Genomic DNA, 26027 nt, shown 5'->3' on the forward strand with positions numbered 1-26027 from the left:
ACTTACACTGCTAGTTTGACTGCTGTGTTATAAAGGTTAGAAAGATCTTTCTCATATTATTTAACGATAGAGAAACTTATCTTTGTTGTATGAAAGACAAAGAGCTATATCATATGAGCTAGCCTTCCTTTAAAACTTGATGTAATAAGAACAAGAAAAAACACATATCGTAGAGAAGTTATCATATTATAAATATTGGGTAGTCGAAAAAGTATTTTCGTATTTTATCAATTGATATCGTTGCGGTCATATGTATACAGTGCTACCAACCACATTGTGTCATACCATATAGTGTTGAAAAGGTGAGATTATAAGCTTCATTTAACTGAAGAATTAAAATTGGGGACTGGAAATTACAGCTGTGAAATAATGAAGAAATTCGCTATTTTTTGAAATTTTTGTATAAAAAAAGAGAAGATGTGAAGTTTACGGAGACGATGCTGTATCAGTTCGTGTAGCACAACTATGGTTCACTCGCTTCCGTTCTGGAAATTTCGATGTGAAAGATGCACCTCGCTCTGATCGACCAATCGTTGAAAAAGTCGATGAAACTATGAAACAAATTTATCAGGAACTCCACATAAGCAGCCATGACATCGCTAAGGAACTTAACAAGCGTCATCAAACGGTTTTGAGCCATTTCAAAAAGAGTGGCTACAAAAAAAAAACTCGAGCTTGGCTGGGAAGTTTTGACGAATCCACTATATAGCCCTGACCTTGCAATATTGGACTACCTTTTGTTTCGGGCAATGCAGAACACACTTAATGGAGTAAAGATGGCTGCAAGAGAAACCTGAGAAAATTATTTATCGCAAATAGCATGTAGGGTTTCTAACTTGTACGATTTATTTAGAATTAAGTTGAGTTAAGTGGGATCATATATGTATAAAATGTATATAAAGTAGTATGTATGTAAATAAAAAAACAGCAAAAAACTGAAGTAGCTAATTTCAAATTAACTTATGTAATTTCCAGAAGAATGGGTCGATCTAATATCTACCAAATGCAAATATCTTTATACCATTTTTTGTTGAATCCAAAAGTAGAGGCTACGAAGAAAAAGTTCACACAGTTCTTTGAAAAATCAAATATTTGGACGGAGAATGAAAAATGAGGCTTTTTCTACATGGTAATATTAAAGCCTTAATTTTCAAATATCAAAAATTTAATTTACAACACCAACACAAATGCAACTTGTGTGCTTTATTTTAAAGGGACCACAATTATCTCTCGCTGAATACAATCGATTGCGTAAATTCATCGAAATTTCTGCAAACTTCATTAATTTCCCCGAAAAGGCGGGGGGAATGGGAGCAAAAAATTTACCCGCCAACAATGCTTTTGACATATTTTATGAACGGAAATTATGCGCTAAACACTCACACATACAGACACGCACACACATACTTAGTTTAAACAACAAGCTGAAAGTGGCGGCGGCGCGCATAGCTGCATTTTAATATGAAATGAAATTATTCGTTTATAATTCGATTTCTGCTATTATTGCTATCAATATTAATTGCAAACTGATAATGAGCGAGTTTACGAGTTGTAAGAGAATAAGCAAATGAGGCGCGAATACAAAATGTCTGCATGTGTATGTGTGTGTGTATAGACGCTGCAGCAAGGACAAACCGCAAACGCTGTGTTCCTACAACAGCATTGACAACTGGCGACACACACACACACAAACAAGCACTTGGCTATGCATTCATGTGTGTGTGTGTCGGTCATAATTATGTATACCATATAGTAAGGATATATACACGATGTGTGAAGTTAAAAGCAATTACTTGTGTTTGATTGAACCTGCTTTTGTAGCGCATTCGGCACTTTGCGCCTGTAATTATAATGCAATTAAATTGCAGTTATTTCACGATTAATACGGGATTGACATTCACTCATTGGATGGCTTAAACAGCTGCAGCTGTAGCTGCATATATTATATGTATGTACATATGTGTTAGTGTATGTTAATGCACGATTTAATAACAATAATTATAATGCTTAATTATCTACAAACACAACATTTAAGCGCTTTTATGTGTGTATGGTATATACTTTAATAAATATTTTCAGCGCTTAAAGTTGAGATTTCGTAGGCGCATAATATTGGAAGGATCAATTTTACAGAAAAATAGGAACTCAATGGGGTGTCTCATGAATCAAAGCAGAAAAACTTAAGAGTCGAATTTCTATTGGCTAAATGTACATATACATATGTATGTATGTACATCTAACTCGTGATGAGAAGTGGTTCACTTCGCACAACGTCAATGGAAATCACACTTCGTCAAACGATGGCTAGAATTAATTGAGGTATGCACTGCGACCTTGGGTCTATTGTGCCCTAACGATGGCTAAGCAAAGATCAGGAACGTTTAGCTGTATATTTGGTTGGGTTGTTGGGGAATCATCTACTATGAGCTGCTTAGTTACAGCCAAACTTTTCAGAGCTGTACAGTCAATAATTAGACCCTATGAAAGAAATAATTGCTCAGGAGCAGCACACCTGTGTTATTCAAGAGTAATTGTGTGCCACGAGGACAACGCGAAGTCCCGAGATCTTGTTTCGAAAGGATCTTATGCATCTAACTTAAATACTCATCTGCGCACCAGGTGAATACTACCTGTTTCTCCCTGCAGCGAATAATTTTAGTGAAAAATTCACCTCAAGAGAAGCTTGTGAAAATGAACTGTCCCAATTGTTTGGCAATAAGGACCAGGGTTTTTATGAAAGTGGCATTATGAGTTCGAGCAAAATGGCATATATGTATTTAACTCTCTATTAGTTCTTAGCCTTTACAAACTATATCTGCTTAGTTGTCAATTTGTATTTCAGTAAAAAAATAAAACTCAAAGCAATTAATCTCAGTAATTTCAAGAGAGATTATATGAGCATTAATCCCTGCTGACATCACAATAATATTTCGTAAAAATAAGCACAACTGTAAACTACGGGCACTTTTCTTTTCTCACTAAAAACGAACTTAATTCAAAACTCGACAGAAGAAGAGCATTCGCGGATAAAGATAGTCTTGGAAGATATGAAATGTGTAACAACCAACCTTCCATCATATGAAGAATATAGAGAATTTCTGATTCTTAAAAAAAATGTTCAAAATTTCTTTCGTGCAAGACATTTTTTTGTTCTTTGAAGCAAATAATTTGAAAAATTTTAGTGTTATGAATTTCAACGCTCGACAAAAGTACTTTTAAATATTTGGGTATCAGAGAAGTATTTCTTTAAAAAAAATAACGAGTCGGTCTAATGTGTGTGCCTCTTCCTCAGCTTCGCAATGAGACACGCCTTAAATTTATTCGACTTTTCTTTATAAACGAAGGTAAATGAAATGCAGAAGTCAGGTAGAAAAATGATTTTCGGAAAGATATTTTAACCTGCGCCGTTCAGACCATTTTTCAAAACTTTTTTTTTGTATGTGCAATTTTTGTATAATAATAAGTTCTGAAAAAAGGTCTGAATACTTTGAAATTCTTAGTTTCATCTTCCTTGCAAGTTGGCCTAAATCTTATTATATTCGGTGCGCTTATCTGTGATATTAATTTCATATTCACATTTCTGCGATAAATATGTCATTTTTTTGACTTTTTATATTTAGTTAAAAAAAAATTTTACTCAAAAGCTAATATATACCACAGATGAAAAATATAGAGAATATAACAAAAAATTGTTTCGTCATGATAACTAATCGGTAATGAGTATTCAAAATCTTACAGTTTGCCAAATGGTTTAAAGAGGTCTAGTGGAGAGCTTCCGCTGGTAAAGATGACTTTGAACGATAAGAAAATTGCATTAAACATCCTTATATCCGCTGTGGGAGATGTGTTCGACTTCAAACTTATCTCTTAATTTTTTTTAAATAGTAATTTTGATTATTTAATAAAAAAAAAAACAATATTATTTGAAATTTGAATTTCGTAGACTTATCTAATAAAATAAAAGCCAAATAAATCTAAAAATGGAGGATAAAAATATAACGAAGTTTTACAAAAATATACATACATATGTATGAAAAATGAATATTAATAGCATATCTAGAAAAAATATCACATACTTATGGCATTCATACGGCATAATAACGTTTTTCGATAAATGTTCGTATGTATGTATGTGTGAGTACACGTGTGTAAGTTGAAAGTGTCACTTGCTGTCATAAGAATATGTAAAGATTCTCGCTTTATCGCATGCTAGTCAAATATGGGTAATTTGTTTTTGTTTTCTGTAATATTTCTGAAGGGCTCTCACATAGAGTTAAAAGTATTAGAACAGGGTGGTGTAAAATGAAACGTAAATGTATTAAAGGGTTATAGACAATTAGAATTTTCAAATTTTTTTCTCAAAAGGATGTTTTCACAATCGGTGACCAACATTAATCGATAACGGCTAAGCCGATTAGTCTCAAATTTTAACACGATTTTTTTAAATATGTGTTTTTTTAGTATTTAATCGAAGATTTTTGCTCACCGATAAATATTTTTTTTACAAAAAAATAGTAAAACAAGAAAAAACGTTAACTTCGGTTGCACCGAAGCTAAATACCCTTCACAGGTGCATTTCTGTTAGTAACTATGTGTTCAGTTTGTATGGCAGCTATACGCTATAGCAATCCGATCTGAACAATTTCTTCGGAGATTACATTGTTGGCTTAAAAAATATTCTATACCAAATTTCGTGAATATATCTCGTCAAATGTGAAAGTTTTCCATACAAGCCCTTGACTCCGATCGCTCAGTTTGTATGGTAGCTATATGCTATAGTTAACCGATTTGAACAATTTTCTCGGAGATTACATTTTTGCCCTAGAAAATAATCTTCACCAAATTTGGTGAAGATACATTGTCAAATGTGAAAGTTTTCCATATAAGAACTTGATTCCGATCGTTCAGTTTATATGGCAGCTATATGTTATAGTGGTCCGATATCGGCCGTTCCGACAAATGAGCAGCTTCTTGAAGAGAAAATGACGTTTGCAAAATTTCAAAAGGATATCTTAAAAACTGAGGGACTAGTTCGTATATATACAGACAGACGGACGGACGGACAGACAGACGGACATGGCTAAATCGACTCAGCTCGACATACTGATCATTTATATATATACTTTATAGGGTCTCCGACCCTTCCTTCTGGGTGTTACAAACATCGTGACAAACTTAATATACCCTGTTCAGGGTATAAAAAATAATTTAAGGTCAAAATCGATTTTTTTTTTGCGAAATTGTCATTTTATAAAAAATTTTATTTTTCTTATTCATTCTATTAATAGCTAGATCTTAAATAATTTTTTTTTTATTTCAAAGGATCCAGTTCAGAGAAACGTCTTTTTTGAGAGGAGTTTCCAGAGATACAGCTGATCCTTTTCAAATAAATATTTTTACAATTTTTTTACAATCTTTTTTTTTTAATTCTTTTTAAGAAATTTTTCTTTTTAAAAAGTGTTAAGTAAGCAAATGTTCTTATACTTTTACGCCACCCTGTTCATGTAGGTATGTAATTTGAGTCGTTATCATACTTGCCACTGTGTGCTATTAAACTGTAATTGGAGACTTTATGTGATTAACTACGATTTGCACAACATCGAGAGAGGAGAGGAAATAAAATTGGCATTTTAAGGTAAAAACTAGTTCGAAAATATTTCTGAATTACAAATAAATACTTCAACACACACAAGCAACACCAAATTGCATTTTAACTGTAGATTGTGGAGGGATACAGACACATTTATTTTTGTTTTGATTTTTTTTTTGTGTATGAAGCTACTAAAGAAGCCTTAGGGACTGTTGGACAACTTAATGGTTGTGTCGTATTTTTTATAGTTCTAATATTTGGCTTGTTTGCTGTGTATATATAAGGGGCATGGACAACAACTGTTAGGGGAAATCGCACAAATTTCACGAAAAGAAAATTTATATTCTTATTTACGTGTATATTGTTCCGCCTGGCGCACTAAAACTGATATTTACCAAGTTCTTTACCTGCTGTGCCCATATTCAGTATACTAATCTCGCCAAAATAGGAACCTGCCTTCAGTGAAGCCATCACCGTCTTCCCATTGTCGGCGACCACCTGCAGACGGCCGCGATTCACTATGTACATCTCCTTGCCAACCTCGCCTGGGGGTGTGTGCGGCAGTTGCAAGAAGGTGGCACAGCGCGGCGGAGTAGTGTTGTCGTATGTTGGTTGTCGGTGTGAGCGGTTGATTAGCACATTTGTAGTTGCCGGCAGATTAGAGAGATGATATGCGTCGACCGATAGGCAGTGTGGTTGTAGGCAATAACGGCATTCAGACGGCATTGCAGAGGGTTAAGCCGGGTTTGAGTGGTTTGTGTTGATTTCAGTGGTTTGCGGTGGTTGAGTGTTGAGTGTTTTGGCGATTGAGTTGAGGCGAGCGGATAGTAGGCAGCGGCCAAGAGCCAAGTGTCCAAGATGAGTGCATGACAATGGCAGAGATATGTGCCGATGCCGGCGAGGTGGAGTCCCGGCGGTGACGTTAAGATATCCAAGCAGGTGATTTATTGTTGACATAAGTATGGCCCAAGGAACAGTTGTCGTTGTCGTTGTAGTCGTAGTTTGTCGTTGTTTTTGTCGTGTGAATGCCAACAGACAATTCATTATCGTCATCGCCGTCGTCATTGAGGTGAACGTAAGGATACCGGTATTGGTGTTGGCATAAGAAATTGGCACGAAACATCAAACGACAAACATACACACACATGCATGTGAGCACAAATATATATGTGTGTATGTATGAGCATGAGTTGTGAGTGTGTGGCGTGCATGGTTTGACAGTTTGTTTGGCATGAGAAGTTCGTGACCAAAATGCAGCAGCGCGCAGTTCATTAGCCAACATGTCAGTGTGATGGTGTGGTTGTTGTGTGTTCAATTGGTCGTGGTGTTGGATGTGTGTTTCCAGTGCGGCACAACGTGCGTTTATAGACGATATCATACGTTTTGGCACACCATTACAGTTATGGACAATTTATGTTGTTGTGTTTGTTGTTGTTGTTGTAGTGGTTTTCATTGATGCGTTGTAAAATTTTCGTACAAATTTGGATTTTCCAGTGTCCGAGCAACGAACAAATCATGTTGTGGTCGTCGTTGTTGTTGTGATTAGTTAAGGACATCATCGTCATCATTGGCAACATCATAACAACAACAGTCCAATTAGTGTGGCGACACAAACAAATTTCGTTTGCAAGCATATTGTTGTTGTAGCGTGCGTTTGGTGCACCAGTGGAGATTAAAAGGTGTTGTTACGGCGTCATTGTTGTTGTTTTTTATGGTTGTTGGAAGAAGAATGGGTGAAAAGAAAATATTTGTTAATAAATTTAAATTTCAATATAAAAAACAGATATTGTAAATACATGTATATATCTACTTTACTATATTTTTATTTAGTACTGAAGATAATTTTTTTTTATTATTTTAAATTCCTTGCAGAAATATATACCGGTTCTTATCTACCTACTTAAAAATGTGTAAGTGAATCATTGAGATAAACATACGAAGTGTTCCAAAACACCGAACTATTCAGTTGAAAGGATTTTGTATAACTTAAATATCTGTATATACATTGTGACAAAAAAGTACCCAGAAATTGTAACTTAAACGTAAAATACTTAATTATGAGATATAGATATAGTATACTTATGCTAACTATTTTTCTAGTCTTCGAAAAACTTTTCAAATGAACTCCTTCAGCAAAAACTGAAATCTCTTTGATCGACTGAAAACTGGTTCTATTCCGATGATTGTTGACTTGTTTGCATGCCAAACTCATGAACCCATATCTCACTGGCACTTATAATGCTCTCCATGATCAGCTTACTGCATTCTTTTTGAAAAAAATTCAGCTTAATCGGAACGAGTAGAGCAAGAACGTGTTTCGTACCAAAAACATCCAACAAAATCATTAAAACGGACTAGCGAGAGTTGTTGAGCTCTCTTGCCTGACGATTTTCAAGCACCATATCGTTCACTTTTTCTTAATCTTTTCATCAGTTGAAGAGGTTCAAGGTCGTTTAGAACGAGGCAGGTCTTCAACGATCTCTCGACCATCTTTGCAAGCTTTGTACCACTCATACTTTTACGTGCTTTTTTGTCACATTAGATGAACATGTCGACCAAGCGCGGATATGGTTTTTAAAATAAGATAGGCTAAGAATTGGAGTATAATAACATTCGGAGCACAAAACCCGATTGCCCGAATGTCTTTTTCCGGTGCAATGCGAAGTGGACTTAGTACAACTTTTAACAATATGCTTCAGCATTATTATTATCTTGTTTACAAGCTTGTTTACAATGGGAGGGATTGGGTGGTACACTATATTTACTCTGGTGAATGGAAAGCATCCCCAGAAACGCGGTACGATGAACTCTGAAGGCGCTAGTGCTTCTGGGGAACAAAGTATCGAAGGATTCTTTTCTTTAAAAAATATATTAATAATAGGACCCGCCGATATAGAAATTTATGCTTTTTTCTCAGTCTTCTTTAGAAAAAGTACAGCTTGAATATTTGACAAAACACCACCTTGAGCAATAGTCCCTCCAGATAGCCACCAGATACTAATTTATTTAAGTATTCATCATTACGGATGGGCAATTTACGTAGAATAAATCTTGTAATGAGTCCATCATCCACGCACGCCACAATTGAAGCTGTGCCCTACACTTTATGGAAGCTTTTGCAGAAGGATATTGGTTTTCGGGCTTACAAAATGCAACTAGTGCAATAATTGAAGCCAAACGAGGTTATATAAAAGTTTCAAAACCCCACACCCAGAATAGAAATCCAAAACCAGTCTAATTTTATTATTTAACAAACGGCACGCAAACACGTTTAAATCGTCAGTTGGGACACAAAGTATAGGCAACAAGCACTCGTGTGAGCGCTAACTATCAATTAAGAAATTAAAGCTTTGCGACTAAAGCTCCAAATACACTTAATTAACGGCACATATGTGAATACCGAACTAGTAAACTGAATCTGAATTTGTACAGATATCTGTGTGTGTTTGAATTCACTTACCCTTCCGGCAAATGTAGTCGCCGGGTGAGAAGAGTACCGGCCGCAGACGTAGCACCAATTCGCATAGGAAACCCGCTTCGGTATTTTGAAAAATTTCAACTCGCTTAAGTGTATCTAAATGGACGTTAATTGCTATTTCAGCCTGTAAGTATGCAATATACAGTGGAAAGTTAGTTAGCCAGAGGGAGAGGGAGCAACAGAAAAATATTTGCAATTTAACAGAAAACAAAAAAGGGGGAAAAACACAAATGAGATGCGAAATGTGTAGTGAAATTTCGGAAATACAATTACCAACACACATAAATCAACTGAAATGCAGCAGCAATGTGTTTGCCAATGCGTGTGAATGTTTAAGCGCCGGCATAAGCAGGCTGCCTACATTAGCCAGTCTATGCGTGTGTGTGTGTGTGTGTGTGTAAAGCGTCTATTTGAGTCACCGGCAGGCAGATAGGGCATCAAACAAAAATTCGAAAATTGCCAATTGCAAAATTTCCGATGCCCAATAACCGACAGCCGTGTCCGAGCCAATGCTTCACTAAAATGCAAAAAATGAGTACGTGTTCGTGTGTATGTGTGTGGATGCGTGTGCATAAGTGCGTTGAATGCTTTTGCCAACTAGTTGGTCATACACATTGGTGAAAATATTTCCGCCAGCAATGTAATGACATCAGCCATTCACTGGTGGATGGAGCGCTGAAGTGGCTGCGATGCAATTTCGTTGCTGTTTATGTGCCATTCGAGCAGTTGTCTACATATAGGCGCTTATGCTCGGCTCAAATGCACGCATATGCATACATATATGTATATGAATGTGTAAGCATGTGAGTGTAGAGGTGTGTGTGTGTGTGTATTTACCTTTAATTTATCAGGAAGACAGGATACAGCTCGCTCCTCGTCGGAACATTTTTGGGTCAGCCACAGGTAATCGAACCATTTAATGACTTTCACCTGCAGATGATTGGGCACACGGCGCATGCGCATGTACGTTTTCACGCCGTCCAGTTTGGCTGCATTCACAGTTGTTTGCAATAGCAGTAAATGTTGTTGTTGCAGTAGCAGCGGCAACGGGCACAATAATCGCATGAGCATTGTTGTAATATATTGATTTGGAATTGTTTTTTTGTTGTTGTTGTTGTCATTGTATACGGACAAATTGTAAATCATTGAGCAGCGTACGAGTTAAATTTAGGCGCATAGTTCATCAGCACAGTCAGCCCGGCAGCAATCGGCAATACAATGCGCGCGTGTGTGTGTTTGCATGTAGAGTATAAAGGAAGAGAGAACATTCAATTAGTAAATGGTATTAGGTGAGAACTTTACTCGTAATATGTGGTACTGTTATTATTTAACTTGGCGTAAAATTGTAAATACTTAATATTTTGTATTATGTAATTAAAAGTATTATTTTTTTGTGTTAAAAAAATTATATTGTTGACCAAACCTGCTGATATTCTTAAAATTTCGTAAAACTACTTAAAATCTATTTGTAAGGTCGAAAATTTTAGTTCGTTTTAAGCACACTAACATCCATACTGTCGTCCAATAAATTTATTGCCTATAAGTTTTCATGATTAGAAAGTCTATTTAGGTATTTCCGACGAAATCAGCAGTCGTCTTTAGCAAAAGTTACATTTAAGTATTTGTGGTTTTCGAAGTAGCTTGTATACCAAGGAGCACTAACAATGCTTCTTAAAGTCTTAAGATAACGGGTGATTTTTTTGAGGTTAGGATTTTCATGCATTAGTATTTGACAGATCACGTGGGATTTCAGACATGGTGTCAAAGAGAAAGATGCTCAGTATGCTTTGACATTTCATCATGAATAGACTTACTAACGAGCAACGCTTGCAAATCATTGAATTTTATTACCAAAATCAGTGTTCGGTTCGAAATGTGTTTATCGACAAATTTTGTTCAGCGATTAGGCTCATTTCTGGTTGAATGGCTACGTAAATAAGCAAAATTGCCGCATTTGGGGTGAAGAGCAACCAGAAGCCGTTCAAGAACTGCCCATGCATCCCGAAAAATGCACTGTTTGGTGTGGTTTGTACGCTGGTGGAATCATTGGACCGTATTTTTTCAAAGATGCTGTTGGACGCAACGTTACGGTGAATGGCGATCGCTATCGTTCGATGCTAACAAACTTTTTGTTGCCAAAAATGGAAGAACTGAACTTGGTTGACATGTGGTTTCAACAAGATGGCGCTACATGCCACACAGCTCGCGATTCTATGGCCATTTTGAGGGAAAACTTCGGACAACAATTCATCTCAAGAAATGGACCCGTAAGTTGGCCACCAAGATCATGCGATTTAACGCCTTTAGACTATTTTTTGTGGGGCTACGTCAAGTCTAAAGTCTACAGAAATAAGCCAGCAACTATTCCAGCTTTGGAAGACAACATTTCCGAAGAAATTCGGGCTATTCCGGCCGAAATGCTCGAAAAAGTTGCCCAAAATTGGACTTTCCGAATGGACCACCTAAGACGCAGCCGCGGTCAACATTTAAATGAAATTATCTTTAAAAAGTAAATGTCATGAACCAATCTAACGTTTCAAATAAAAAACCGATGAGATTTTGCAAATTTTATGCGTTTTTTTTTTTAAAAAAGTTATCAAGCTCTTAAAAAATCACCCTTTAGATATCTTTGGAGCATTTCAATGTTAGATGTACTTGTCGTCCTCCCTAACTGCATTACACGTACATACGTCCACACTGGTTTAAGAATTGACTTTAGAATCGAACTTTATTTTCAAGAAGAAGTTGTGATCGTGAGCCTAAAAGCCAATACATTTTCCTTGTTTAAACTTTGAGCTCCTCAATTTTCTTTAACGTGTACCTTCCAAGTAAGTCTTCTGCCCATATAAAGACCTAGGTATATGACTATTTCACGTTCAGGTATTGTAGAGCCAATGAATTATACGGAGGTACATTTTGCGCTGTAAACGTTATTTGACCGGACTTCTGTGTATTTATTTCTATCTACCATTTCTTTAGCAATTTTTCGACAATATTAATTTGTTGTTGTAAATGCTGTGAGGTGTCATTATGATTGTGGCAGTAAATGCCGTATCATCACCATAAGTTGCTACTTCTAAATCATTTATGAGCCGCAGTTCAGTTGTAGATATTGTATAAAACACGAGATACAAGACGCTCCCTTGCGGAACTCCAGCATCAGTCCAATACAACTCAGAAAATGCACCTTTTTCTTGGACATAAAATTTACGGTCACTTAAAGACGACTTCATAAGTAGAAAGTAAGGCGCTGGGAGCCATTTATATTTCTATTTTATAAAATAACCCCGGATGCTATACTTTATCGAATGATATGATGTTTGAGAGAACATATTATTTGTTCATTTTTTTAAGGAAAAAGTTTATCTGAGGATTTCTAAAAAACGAGAAATAATTCTAACTTTGTCTTCCTGAAAACTATGATGCCCTTCACAGAAGCATTCCTATTTCATAAATATATTTCATAGATCATATACAACGATTTTTATTTATGCTATAGTGAGCCGATCGAAGTATTAATACTATTTTAAGTAATAATCTGTGCAAAACTTCGTGAAGATACAGCGACAAATGAAACAATTTTCTATACCAGCACTTGGCTGCGATGCCCAGTTTGTAAGACAGCTATAGGCTAAAGTAGCCTGGTATTGGTGGTTCTGACATATGAGCCGTTTCTTTGAGAGGAAAGAATGTATCTAAAATTACAAATCTATATCTCAATAGCTGAGGGAGTAATTCGCATAGTGCCGCCGAGGGTTTCTTTTGGATCTCATAAAATTCATTACAAGCCTAATGAGGAAAGTTTTTTGAGCACCTTTCACTTGAGAGTAGTCAGAGACGATTATTTTACGTATAATCTCAATCAGCTCAAGACTTCCGACCTTAGATCAAGTAATTTCTGGGGAGACAAAAAACGTAGGTTTGAAGGCAAGCTAAAGTGAGAAGGCGAATCATCTCTTCCCAGAGTTGGGCGATGTGTTTGGGATCCGCCACGTAAAAGCACACCCCAAGTGAAATATATTCTGTTCAGAAAATAAAGGTAACTAGCCTCATAATTTACATTTCCATATCACAAAGCTTTGATCTGTGATATCAGTCACTTCAATTTCTATGATCCATATCCCTTATTCTATGGATCTTGGAATTTGCCTCTTGCGAGTGGATAAGCTTCCTGTGAACATTATTAAAGAAGAAGTGAAAAGATTACGCTTTGGAAGCTGATTTTAATAATTACATAACTAAAACCGACTATGTTCCCATCAATTTTCTTTTCGCTCCTGAACTACAGCTATATATTTTGAACTAGTTCTTTTTAAATTGAAAACACCAAACAGATTTCGTTAAAATAATGTTAAATCTACTTGTAGATACTAATCAAAGGAGTAAGTAAACTAAAATTTTTTGACAAAATGGTGGCCTCGGCCTTTGACCAAAATTTCGGCCTTAATCGTTTATAAAAAGAAATATATTTATCGATGAGAAAAAGTCTTCGTTTACAAATTTCCACCACCTTTAAGAAACCATTGTTCTACCAAAAAGTGCAGAAAAAAGTCCACACATATTTGCTACTATCGAACAATACTTTCGAAAAATCCACGACTGTAGACACATATCGATGAATTTATATGTGTGCGTATTAATTGGTGTAAATATTGAGGCGAACTGGTGACACGGCATCATTAACCTTTCAGTGTGGCTGAATAAATTTAAAGCACAGGCAGTGTGCGCCAACTTCAACATACTTAAATCAGTATATGTAAGATGTTATATAAGGACCAAAAGTCGTCGTATGCACTTAAACTTGCTCTTCGCTTCTGCCGACACAACAACCAACACATTTACACTCAACCGTTAAACGCGTGTATTGACTCGCATCTGCAGCCGCGTCATTTCCCTCCCATCAGGCTCATCACCGGAAATGTTGTCACAATTAAAAATTGACGTTATTTGACTGTCTATCTGCCGCACGCCAAGGCACGTTGCACGCGAAACTTTTTAATGCAATTTATGCACGTAAGGCCCACTGCATACGTCGCTGGCCGCTTGCGGTTACACCTTGTCAGGTGTAAATATGTCGCGAGATAAAAACCAAATAAATTTCTCCATTTCAACGTTGAAAATGCGAAAGTTGCCTTTTTAAATGCAGAGATCGCAGCGTCGCTTAATGCACTGGTGCTGCGCTGCTACGGCGCTGGTACTGCGCAGTTGTCTGTGGTGGTGTGTGCGGCGCTTGCGTTGTTGTGTAAGTGTGAGTGCATTGTGCTTGTAGTCGCGTAACACATTTAAGCAGTTGCTGTGCGTTGCATAATTTTCTGCAACATGAGGCTGCATTTAACGGAATCTGATTTAAGGAAGGCAATTACTGGACTCTGATTTAAAATGACGAAAAATTTTAAATTACGAAAAAGTGCGTTGGTGTGTGTGTTGGTGTTTGTAAAGGTTATATTGACGGATAATTCTCCAAAGCGACTTAACTTTGACTTAATACAGACTTTCATACCACCTATATGTATTCATGATCACCATAATTAATAGAGAATTTATCGAGGGTATTTTTAAATCTTGCTCCCATAAAGGGTGCATATTTGGAGGTATAAAACTTTTAGTTTAAACAAAATAAGAAAATTGTAATTAAAAATTCAGTCAAAATATAAAATATCAAATTAAGTATTGAACGGAGTTTCGAGTATGTGGTGGCTACTAATATGGTGGTATATTATATACATATGTATGTATGTATATCGTCCTGAGTGTGATTTATAGCTTGCAACACAGCTCAAAAATATTTTGAGCATTATGCTCTTTGACACCAACTCAGATTTTTTTAACCATTTTGTTTATATATCTTACTTATAATTTTTTTCTTGCATTTTCGAACAGGTGGCAACCATGTTGCAAAATTTATCATAATTAAATTTGTTTTCCATCAGATCAGTAGGATGCTAATATTTATCTGTTGAATTAATTCAAATTAAGATTAAATTTCAAACAGGTGGCAACTCCATTTTCTGTTTTCGTTGCAAATAGTTTAATTTGGTGAGATTTGGAATCATTTAACACTAATTTGTTGGTCTAATACAATTTATTAACTTTAAAATTTTAAACAGGTGGCAACACCATAAATATTTTAATATTTAGAGCTGTATTTTATATTATTTGCAACCTACAACCACATGAGTTGGTGCTAAAACTATAATGTTTCCAAATCATTTTACTGCAATCAAATTCTCCGACAGGTGGCAGCTCCTTGATTTTTCGTAAAGAATACAAGTATTACAACAAACAGGTAACAAGCATATTGCAAAATTTATCAGATTTTTTTTATCAGATTACTAAGATGTAAATATTTTTCTACTGAATTAATTTAATTTTAGAAGAAATTTTAAATAAATGGCAACTCTTTTTTCTATTTTCGCTACAAATAGTTTAATTTTGTGAGATTCGGAGCCATTTAACATTAATTTTTTGGTCTAATACAATTTATTAACTTTAAAATTTTAAACAGGTGGCAACACTATAAATACTTTAATACTTAAAGCTGTATTTTATACTATTAGCAAGCTAAAACCGCATGAGCTTGTACTAAAACTGTAAAGTTTCGACATAATTTGACTGCTTACAAATTTTCCAACAGGTGGCAGCTCCTTGATTTTTCGTACAGAATACAAGTATTACAACAAACCGGTGGCAACCATGTTGAAAAAATTCATCAGAAGTACATTTTTTTAACAGATTAGTGGTATGCTAATACTCATCTGTAGAATTAATATAATTTAAGAGCAAATTTTATATAGATGGCAACTCCTTTTTCGTTTCAAATCTTTTCATATTTCTGAAATTTATAGCATTTCACAACTAATTTGTAGAACTAATCGAATTTATTAATTTAAAATTTTAAACAGGTGGCAACACTTTAAATATTTTAATACTTAAAGCAGTATTTTATACTATAAGCAAGCTAAAACCGCATGAGCTTGTACTAAAACCGTAACTAAAAACATAATTTGACTACATACAAATTTTCCAACAGGTGGCAGCTCCTTTGCTTTTCGTAAAGAATACAAGTATTACAACGGGTTATGCTTTTGATTGAGAGAAAATGTGTGTCAAATGTTCATTAATATGCAACTTTAAACACAGTACAGTTTCTCAGAAATATTTAATTCCTGAGTTACCCCCACCAAAAATTCAAAAATATATATTTTTTTTAATTAAATGTTCTATCAGCTATGTATGTATATATATTATAAAATTCGAATGTCATGCGCAGCGCTCATCGGCTGCAGCAAATTCTAAAACTTTGACCATAAAAACGCGAACTTTACAGCTGCCGACGAGGTGACAATGTATACTGACTCCTGCTAAATTCCGAAAATAAAACCAAAATATTTTAATTTGTTTAAACAACTAAAAAAAAATTACGAAAATCTAAAAGAGGAGTGCAGTTCAAAGCATTTAAAATGCCCGAATTAGAATAACTAAATTTTCACTTTATATTAACTGCACTTGCCGAAGCACATGCTGTGGTGCACTTCGTGTTCGAGTGTAGCGGTGCACCAATTGTGAACTATAAACACAAAGCACCTTCTTAGTCGAGTATAGTACGCTTACAACCGCAACCACAACCGCAAGTCGCCTCACCAATGTCACCATCAATGTCGCATCGCTCACCAGCCATAAAATTGTAATCTTATCATGTTGTCGCAATTTGGCCATAATCCGAAGATGGTGAACAAAAGCGAAACACGACAGTTTGAATTGAGTTGAACTAGGCGCAACATGTGTTCGCGGCAACTGCAGAGCAATAACGGAAAATCACGGACTGCCGCAATGTGCAGCCAAATAGCTTACCAGTCAGCAGTTGAGCTATATTAAACTACACATCCCCTCGCTACCAATTTGTGGAGACACCCGGCGGCAGAAGAAGAGAGAGCCTAAACAGCTGGCACTGCCACTGCAACCACTTCAGTTGCCACAATTGCAATACAGTTCAATTGTTTGCAGTTGCCGGTGACCGAGGAACGAGAAGGAGAGCACTATGTTGCAGTAGTTGAACTGTGTGTATTGAGTTTAAGTTGCAATGGCTGGGTCGCCTTAAGTGGCAAGGCATTGTTGTGAACCTTGTGGTAAGGCGGCCATAAAGTAAGAAGTTGAAGACACAACTTTTAGTCGCCACTGCGACAGCCGCAACAACGATAAAGTTTGCGGTTGGATTGAAGTCATTGAATTTTCGGGCTATGCAGCGCACCCGTGGCCAGAGCCACGACCTCTCGACCAGCGCGGCAGGCCCATTCAATGCGTCGCTTTTGTATTTAAGTAGTTGTACAAGTATTTACAATTGCCGCTGCGGCAGTTTGTCTTACGGATTTTATTGTCTCTGTGTTCGTGTTGCTCATAGTTCAATCCGCAGCTGGCTGCGTTGCTAAGGAAATTCCTTTGCCGTTACTTATAAGTATACTGCTAGCTTCGTAGTCCAGAGACTTTGTAAGCACAAATTAAGCCAGTACATGGCATTAAATGTAAATATATACAGCGCATAGTACATATATATTTATGGTTGTTTTTGGGAGATTTAAATTTGCTTGTTCTGCAGTGTTTCTGTTTTATTAAGAAGCACTTGCGATTAGTTAAAAAGAATATTTGCAATAATATAGGAAAAAGTTCAGCTCATTAGCATACGAAAATCCCGAAAAGTAAGCTAAAAAAAGTAACAAAGTATTGAAGTATGCAGAACTGAACAGGATGGGCTTAACGAAAACTGCTAAAGAAAGCCGAGGATATTTCGGAACAAATAATAGTACTCGAAGTACTTGTTATTGATACAAGCTCTTTATGAGTATCTTATATATTTTCCGATCTAACATATAAAGTCAATCATACTATTTGGGTATATGGAGCCAGAAAAGACGACGATCTTGATAATTTTTTATGAGAGACCGATGCTCGCTCAGTTAATCAATGCATCGAATTTTGGCTTACTTCAATATAATTATACATCGCATGTCTTTCATTAAATCCTAATATATAATTCTTCAGAATTTCGAAAAGTACTTTCTAATAAAGAATAAACATTTAGGGATAATTCCACTGTCTACTGAACCCATTACCGGAATGTTGCCTTATTGCATTGCTGCAACACTTGAAGTGCATTTTATGCTTCAGTTTTGGAAACAGCTTTAATTTCCCACACCCTGTTTGCACTCCAAACTATATTTCTCCACTTTACAGCAGCAAACACAACTGACACCAGCGCATACATTTTAAGCGAAGCTACAACTCTAAAACACAACCACTAACACTTGTCTGACAAAATTGCTGAGAATTGTTTGCGATTAAATGAGAAGCTTGCGCAATATAGTTAAATATATACAGCATATAGGAGATATATATTTATGGTTGTTTGTGGGAAATTTAAATTTGCTTTTTCTGCTGTGTTTCTGTTTTATTAAGAAGGACTTGCGATTAGTTAAAAAGATTATTTGCAATAATATAGGAAAAAGTTCAGCTCATTAGCATACGAAAATCCCGAAAAGTAGGCTACAAAAAGTAGCAAAGTATTGAAGTAATCAGAAATGAACAGGATGGGCTTAACGAAAACTGTTAAAGCAAGTCGAGGATATTTCGGACCGAATAATAGTAGTCGCAGTACTACTTGTTATTGATGCAAGCTCTTTATGAGTATCTTATATATTTTCCAATCTAACATATAAAGTCAATCGTTCTATTTGGGTATATGGAGCCAGAAAATACGACGATCTTGATAATTTTTTATGAGAAACCGATGCTCGCTCAGTTAATCAATGCATCAAATTTTTGCTTATTTCAATATAATTATACATCGCATGTCCTTCATTAAATCCTTATATATATAATTCTTCATAATTTCAAAAACTACTTTATAATAAAGAATAAACATTTAGGGACAACTCCAAAATATATGTATGTCTACTGAACACATAACCGAAATGTTGCCTTATTGCATTGCTGCAACACTTGAAATGCATTTTATGCTTCAGTTTTGGAAACAGCTTTAATTTCCCACACCCTGTTTGCACTCCAAACTATATTTCTCTACTTTACAGCAGCAAACACATCTGACACCAGCGCATACATTTTAAGCGAAGCTACAACTCTAAAACACTACCACTAACACTTGTCTGACAAAATTGCTGAGAATTGTTTGCGATTAAATGAAAAGCTTGCGCAATATACAAACAAGCAACGGGTGCTGGCGGTGGAGCGGTAAGAATAAATAGCGGCTTTGCCACGTTGCAGCTCGGTACCAAAGCAGCTGGTGAATAAATTTTACCTTCCACAGTTATGTGTACACACACACAGGCACACAAATGAAGCAAAAAAGAATTGTCACAGCACAACAACAATAGCAAACAGTGAGATGCGCAGATATAATAGACTTTTTCCAACTACGTTGATTGCTGGCAAACACAGAGAAATGGCGGCGCAATTGTTTTATTTTCCAACATTTTTTATTGTTGTGCATTTCATGAAAGCGTCTGTTGTGAGCTCACACACACACGCACACACAAACACATTGGCAAACGTGCATGAAAAAGTAGTTTGCACTCATGCTGGATTAGTTGGAGCTCGCACGATAACTACGGCAATCTTTCTATGTAGTTCTCATCGCTTACAAATCACAGCCACTAAACAATAATAACTCATACGCCCCGGTGTGTTAGCCCAAATGCACTCAGTGCACAAATGCTGCAGCGGCAGCGGCAGGACCAGCGAGCGCCGTGTCAGTGGCTCGACGCTTTGTTTACAAATTCCAAGCGCCGTGTTGTCTTTGACTAGCAAATGCTCACCCCGTCCACGTGCCTCCACGTTGCTGGGGTCGGCCCTTGTGCTGCTGCACTTTTTTGTGCGCTCAGTTCGGCATTTGGGTTTGGGCTCATCACCGGCTAACACCTTTTCCACCAAGGCTGGTGTTTCGGTATTGTTACGTGCCTTGCGCTTTTTTTGTTTTTGGTAATTTGTGTGTGTGTTTTGCTGTTTATGTGTGTATGTGTATGCGCTTTTATTCCCTTGGCATGCAGTTTCTGCTTGTTTTTTTTTATATATTTTGTAGATTTATTTTCTCTGCACCCATGGCTCGTATGGGGCACAAGGCATTGCATAAATATTAATATGAAATTGTGATATTTATATTTGTGCATTGCTGAGCATTTTTAACTTTAGTCACAATTTATTTTTCCCTTTAACCTATTTAACTTTTGTTTTAGTTTTGTAGACTTTCTCATTGCTCTACCCTTACGGCCTTTGTTTATAAGGCTTTAAGGTTGGGTTAGGTAATGTTTGGAATATACATGTGTTGGTGTTGTACTTGCATTCGGAGGCATAACTGTCCTTTGTGCACAGGCTTAATGTGTGCCCGGAGAATTGTTGCTCGACTGTTTGTATTACGTGGAATAAATCAGCATAAAATTCAAATATATTTTTTTTCTATTACCTAAGAGAAAATATTCTTCTTCTATGCATACATAAAATAGCATAGTTTATTATATGTCCATAGTCATAGAGCACTTTTTTTTTAAGAGTATACATTTTTTATAATTTCATGAGTTTCTAGCTATACAAAGAAGTACTAGAAAGAAAGTACTTTCTATAGTAAATTTTCATTACTCCGTTCAATAGTTATTAAAATTTGCTCTTTAGTCATGTTTTATTAAGACTTTCTGAGTCTTAGGTTTGAAAAAAAAAAATCAGAAAAGCACCACCCTTGTTTTTAAATATCAGACTTAGTTTTGCCATAAGTTTTGTTACAAAGTTTGTATTGCATACAACCGCGACAAAGTCACAGAAATTAGTGTCGTTATTTTTTATTAAATTTTTCTCCACGTTCTGGACGATCTTCGACCTATTCAACTGGTAAAAATATGAGAAAATTGAGGGATATGATGCTTGAAAATCGTCAGGCAAGTGTTAGAGAGATGGAAAGAGCGCTCGACATCTCTTGCGTGTCCGTTCGATTGATTTTGGTGAATATTGTGGATATGAAAAGCGTTATTTCTTGATTCGTCTGATAAAGCTGATTTTTTTTTACTAAAAGATTACGATTGTTACCGAATTTAAAGCTAAAAAGGTAATGAATACCATCGATTAACCAACGTATTCACCAAATTTGTCTTTGTGTGATTGTTTCTTGTTCTTCATACTGAAATTGCCGCTCATTGGAACCGGTTTTCAGTCGATCAAAGTGATAAAACAAAATTCGCGGAAGGAGCTGAAGGCCATTCCAAAAAGACCAGCGCTAATTTTGAGTGATACATAACCATTTGTTGCCAGTTTTCTTTCAAGAAATCAGGAAAATCAACCGCCGAAAACGGATTACTCTTAACAATGATAATGCTAGCTCTCACACATCTACGGAAAGAACAGTCAAAACATTGATTTGATGAGTCAACCACCGTATAGTCCTCACTTGGCAACGAATGACTTATTTTTATTTCATTATGTGAAAAATAAACTAAGAGATCAATGTTTTTCCACACCAGAATAGGCGGTTGATGGGCCAGAGCGCATATCTCAATCAAAGGGTCTCGAGAATTGGGACAAACGCATGCAAAAGTGTATAGATCTTAATGGAAAATATTGTGAGAAACTATATTTTTGTTTTGTAATCCGGAATAACAAAAGATGACACCGCTTATAGACAGCGAATGTTACCATTCCCACGACAGTTGGGTCTACGTAACAGGAACAGACCCAGATTTTTTTATTCGGTCAAGAGCTGCCAATTCGACAGAATTCTGTCACTACATCAACAACAGCGAATATTAAAACTCTTTTCAAACTCTTTTTTTCAGCATTTACACTCTGTCATCAATATGTATGTATAAAATGCTACGCTCAGCCTATCGCTTTTAGTAAACTCAACAACATTGTTTTCATTCGCAGTAAACTGCAACATAGTTGCACAAACAACTTTTATTGCAAAAAAGGCGAGCAAAAGTCAGGCTAAAGAGAAATGGCACAAGCATCTGGGTTTACTCGCGTTTCCATTGCAATTTATGCGCTTTTAATGCACGCACTTCTCCAGTGAATGCACAAAGGTGAGCACGGCATAAATGCATAAGTTGCCGCAACTCAACTTACGCACCCACACACACATACACAAAGGCATGTCACGAGCCCTGCCAGGCCGTCAAAGCCAGGCAGTTCGATGAAAGGAAAAAGTGCAAGTGCTGCGACATAAAAGAAATCGTTTCCATTTGCCCCAACCGAGCTTACAAGGTGCACGCTATCGATGTTGGCGGCGGCGGCGCGCTTTTGTATCCGTTACAAGTTGCAAAAGTTCAACGAGTTTCGTTATAGTCATTGTTAACCCTGAACAGCAGTAAACTTAACACATGCCACACGCACACACGCGCACGCACACTGTGGCGCACTCAACAATATCACGTAACAATTAAATTTCTTACGCGAATTTGAGTCTTTTATTCCAATTTCTTTGCAATTCACCCCACTGCCTTTTCGCCTTTCGCACACCTCGCAAGTGGCGCTCACTTTATTTATGTATTTGTGTATGTATGTATGCATGATGTGTGTATGTGTGACCGTGTGGATTATGCGCTGCTAAAACCCAATTGCACTTTGACTAGTTTAACGCTTGCAACAACCAGCACCACCAAACATACATACATACACATACAAGCTTACACTCACGCCATCGTTCCCTTCTTGCAGTTATTGTTGTTGCCTGTAACCTTCGATGCGTTCGTTACCAATGCGATTATCCTTTTTCATTGCTGAGCATGTAGAAGGGTTTCATTTATTATGCTGCTGCTTGTTCTTCCGTTGCTTAGTAGATCATTATTTGTTATAGTGTGCTGTTGTTGTTGCAGTTGCTGTTGATATCATGACTGCCATTGTTATTCGTTGAAAACGCGCCACCATTTGTGTTTGCGTATGTGTGTGCGTGTTTTTGTGCTTGCAGTGAAAATTCTAAAAATAGCATCAACAATAATTTCTGAGCTATTTTGAGCGTTGCCTTCATCCTGACGACGACCTCACGTTGTCTCTGCGCTGTTGCTCTCTCGCCGCACTGCCTGCCGCTCTCTTGCCGAGTGCTGATTCCTGCAATGCCATTGCAATGGCATCATACGACCTCACAGTCGCTGGTGTTGCTATACTCTCACTCACTTGCTTTCGTGCTCTCTCTCTCTCCCTTCTCTCTATTTACTTTTAAGCATTCTCCGTTTATTTTCTGTGACTTTTTTCACTTTAAAGTTAAAGCATCAGCCAAACAGCAAACCTTCCTAATCCCCACAAGAAGTACGAGCACTTGTCTGCTGCCGCCTTAATGCTCTCGTCCCCAATGTCCTTGTGCTCCGTTATTGCTATTCATTCAACTTGTGGTGCAGCGAGCGAATCGGGGTGACCGCATAGTGCCATGTAGGAAATTGTTTTCAATTGTTTTCAATATTTTTCACTTATTTCACTTTATTGTGGTTGATAATTTGTATACTTTTGTGTGATTTCTGGTTTATTTGTGTATTGGCGGAGTTATTCGTTACTATTTCGGTAGTTTCGCCTTGAATCTGTTCAGAAGAACCTCTGTAATGAGCATCGCATCAATGCATATCAAATGAAACCTTTTATATCAAGTCAGAATGATTGAATCTCATCATATAATATTACTTGAATTCTCATATCAAGTTTCTTATAATATGACCTTCAATCTTTTGAACTTTATCGTACTCTTTCATATCGCAATATTCCACATTCAAATTACACATTATTACATCAAGTAATAGATATTATACTTCATATAATATTTATATTTTTGGTGCCATTTCATTCCATGACGTAATATTATTCAATATTTTATCAAATCAAATAAATCATAACATCACATTATTTCGGGTTATTTTTAATCATTTAAAAGGTTAAACACTATTAAAAAATTAGAGTAATACATATTACATCAAATCACATATGATAATTGTCATTGAAATCACATAATATGACATTTTCTCATCATATGAGTTTTCATCACTTTATATGTGACTATTCACTATATGCTTTTTAATCACATCACACTCTTAATATTCTTTCAAAACAAGATATTTTGTCAAAATATGATTTTTCATCACATCATATGTTATTTTTTCAAAATATGATCACATCACATGATATTTTTTCACAAAATTCATTTTCATCACATCACATGATATTTTTTCAAAAAATTAATTTTCATCACATCACATGATATTTTTTCAAAAAATTAATTTTCATCACATCACATGATATTTTTTCAAAAAATTAATTTTCATCACATCACATGATATTTTTTCAAAAAATTAATTTTCATCACATCACATGATATCTTTTCAAAATATGATTTTTCATCACATCACATGATATCTTTTCAAAATATGATTTTTCATCACATCACATGATATTTTTTCAAAATATGATTTTTCATCATATCACATGGTATTTTATCAAAATGTAATCAAAATATGTATCTCTAACACACATTCAAACAAATGGCAAAGCTTATGTCACTTTGTATCACAACACATCATGTGATATATTTTTAAAATCATATTTACTCTTCAAATAATTATTTTATTATCAGTTATTTTACACATTTTGTCATTAGTTTCTAAATAAAAAAAAAAAAACTAAAAATTATTCAAATAATATATTTTTAAAAATTCTAAATATGTGTTCTAATGAATGCAGTAACATTAATATCCACAAGAACCGGCAATTTCCAAAGATTAAATTTTCTCCAATTTTCGAACTTCAAATTTTCCCAAATTTTTCCTAGCCACACGCCGCATGTTGCCAATCGATATTTCCGTCGCAACGACGCCGCCAACAGTCGCCGCAATTTCTATTTTTAGAATATGGGTTGCGCGCAAATACATCCATAAATACACACATCTATTTATATATAGTTGCATATATGTGCATCTTTTATGGCTTCCAACAGTGTGTATAATAGAGTTTGCATGCTTGCGTAAGTAAGTGTATGTCTGTGTCTGTACAAAATTTCTATTTTTACTACCCATTACGATTTTCTACTACTATTTCCGTACGGGCGTCTGTTTGCGGCAATAACAATAACAAAAACACCAAAATGAAAATATGTAAAAACACACACACACAAATAATATATAAAATCTAACTATGCGCTGTACTAAGTTTGTGTTTTTCTTTTTCATTCTGCACTTCATGACGCTAATATCCTTGAAAAGTGCATTTCCCAAGGATATCATTGTCGGTGGATGGCACAAACAAGTACATACACACACACGCACACAAATGCATATAAAGATGCCACATACGTGTATGTGTGTGAATGTGCCATACATGCTTGTGTTTGTATGCCATTACCTTGACGCGGTACATACCCCAGCAATGGCAATGCAAAGTTACTCATACGCAGCGTGCGCCGCAAGTGATGCTAGTGCATTTCTCTACACATGCGCATATGTATGTTGATGTATGTATGTGCGTGTTTGTGAGTGCCTTTGCATTTGCAGTTAAAAGTATGCATTGTATGTGGATAAGTGGTTGTTGGCAACTTCTTGTTGCAACATTGAAACACATTATTGACGGCTCTGCCTGGCAGGTAGGCAGCCTCAGCAGTCAAATAGGCAGGCAAGTTGGCAGGCCGACAAGCGGGCATGCTGCCAACCCTTGTAGCTGATTCAATTTAGGTGTTATTTCCTGACGCTGACGCTTTGTTTTCATTCCATTTCACTTTGCCGCTCTGTTTTTGCTGCCTCTAATGTATTTTTATTTGCAACTTTCTGCCTTCTTCTTCTCCTCCTCTTATGCATACATAACTTTTGTGTGTTGCGCGCTTATTTGTGTGCTTTCTGATGTTGTTTACGCTAGCTGGCCCTCGGAAAATATCAGCAGCTGCAGCAGCAGCACGAAGCCTTTACGGAGAAGCGCACATTTCAGTTGATATACTTTGAA

General features: G+C 36.2%; 1 protein-coding gene across 2 annotated transcripts in view; it reads right to left on the reverse strand.

Annotated features, from left to right (window-relative positions):
- The window catches only part of LOC105229714 (cyclic nucleotide-gated cation channel beta-1), a 93326-nt gene that overhangs the window by 41011 nt on the left and 26288 nt on the right, over positions 1 to 26027 (reverse strand). The window contains exons 4-6 of one of the 2 annotated variants that reach the window (XM_049453710.1): positions 9906 to 10057; positions 9051 to 9192; positions 5998 to 6135 (exon numbers count right to left, since the gene is read on the reverse strand). In XM_049453710.1, the coding sequence (XP_049309667.1) occupies positions 5998 to 6135; positions 9051 to 9192; positions 9906 to 10057 (432 nt within the window). Of the gene's footprint in view, positions 1 to 5985; positions 6136 to 9050; positions 9193 to 9905; positions 10058 to 26027 lie in introns of both variants that reach the window. The other variant, XM_049453709.1, reaches the window with a different exon arrangement.

Source organism: Bactrocera dorsalis, chromosome 3 (genome assembly GCF_023373825.1).
Source record: "Bactrocera dorsalis isolate Fly_Bdor chromosome 3, ASM2337382v1, whole genome shotgun sequence".
Lineage (NCBI taxonomy): Eukaryota > Metazoa > Arthropoda > Insecta > Diptera > Tephritidae > Bactrocera > Bactrocera dorsalis.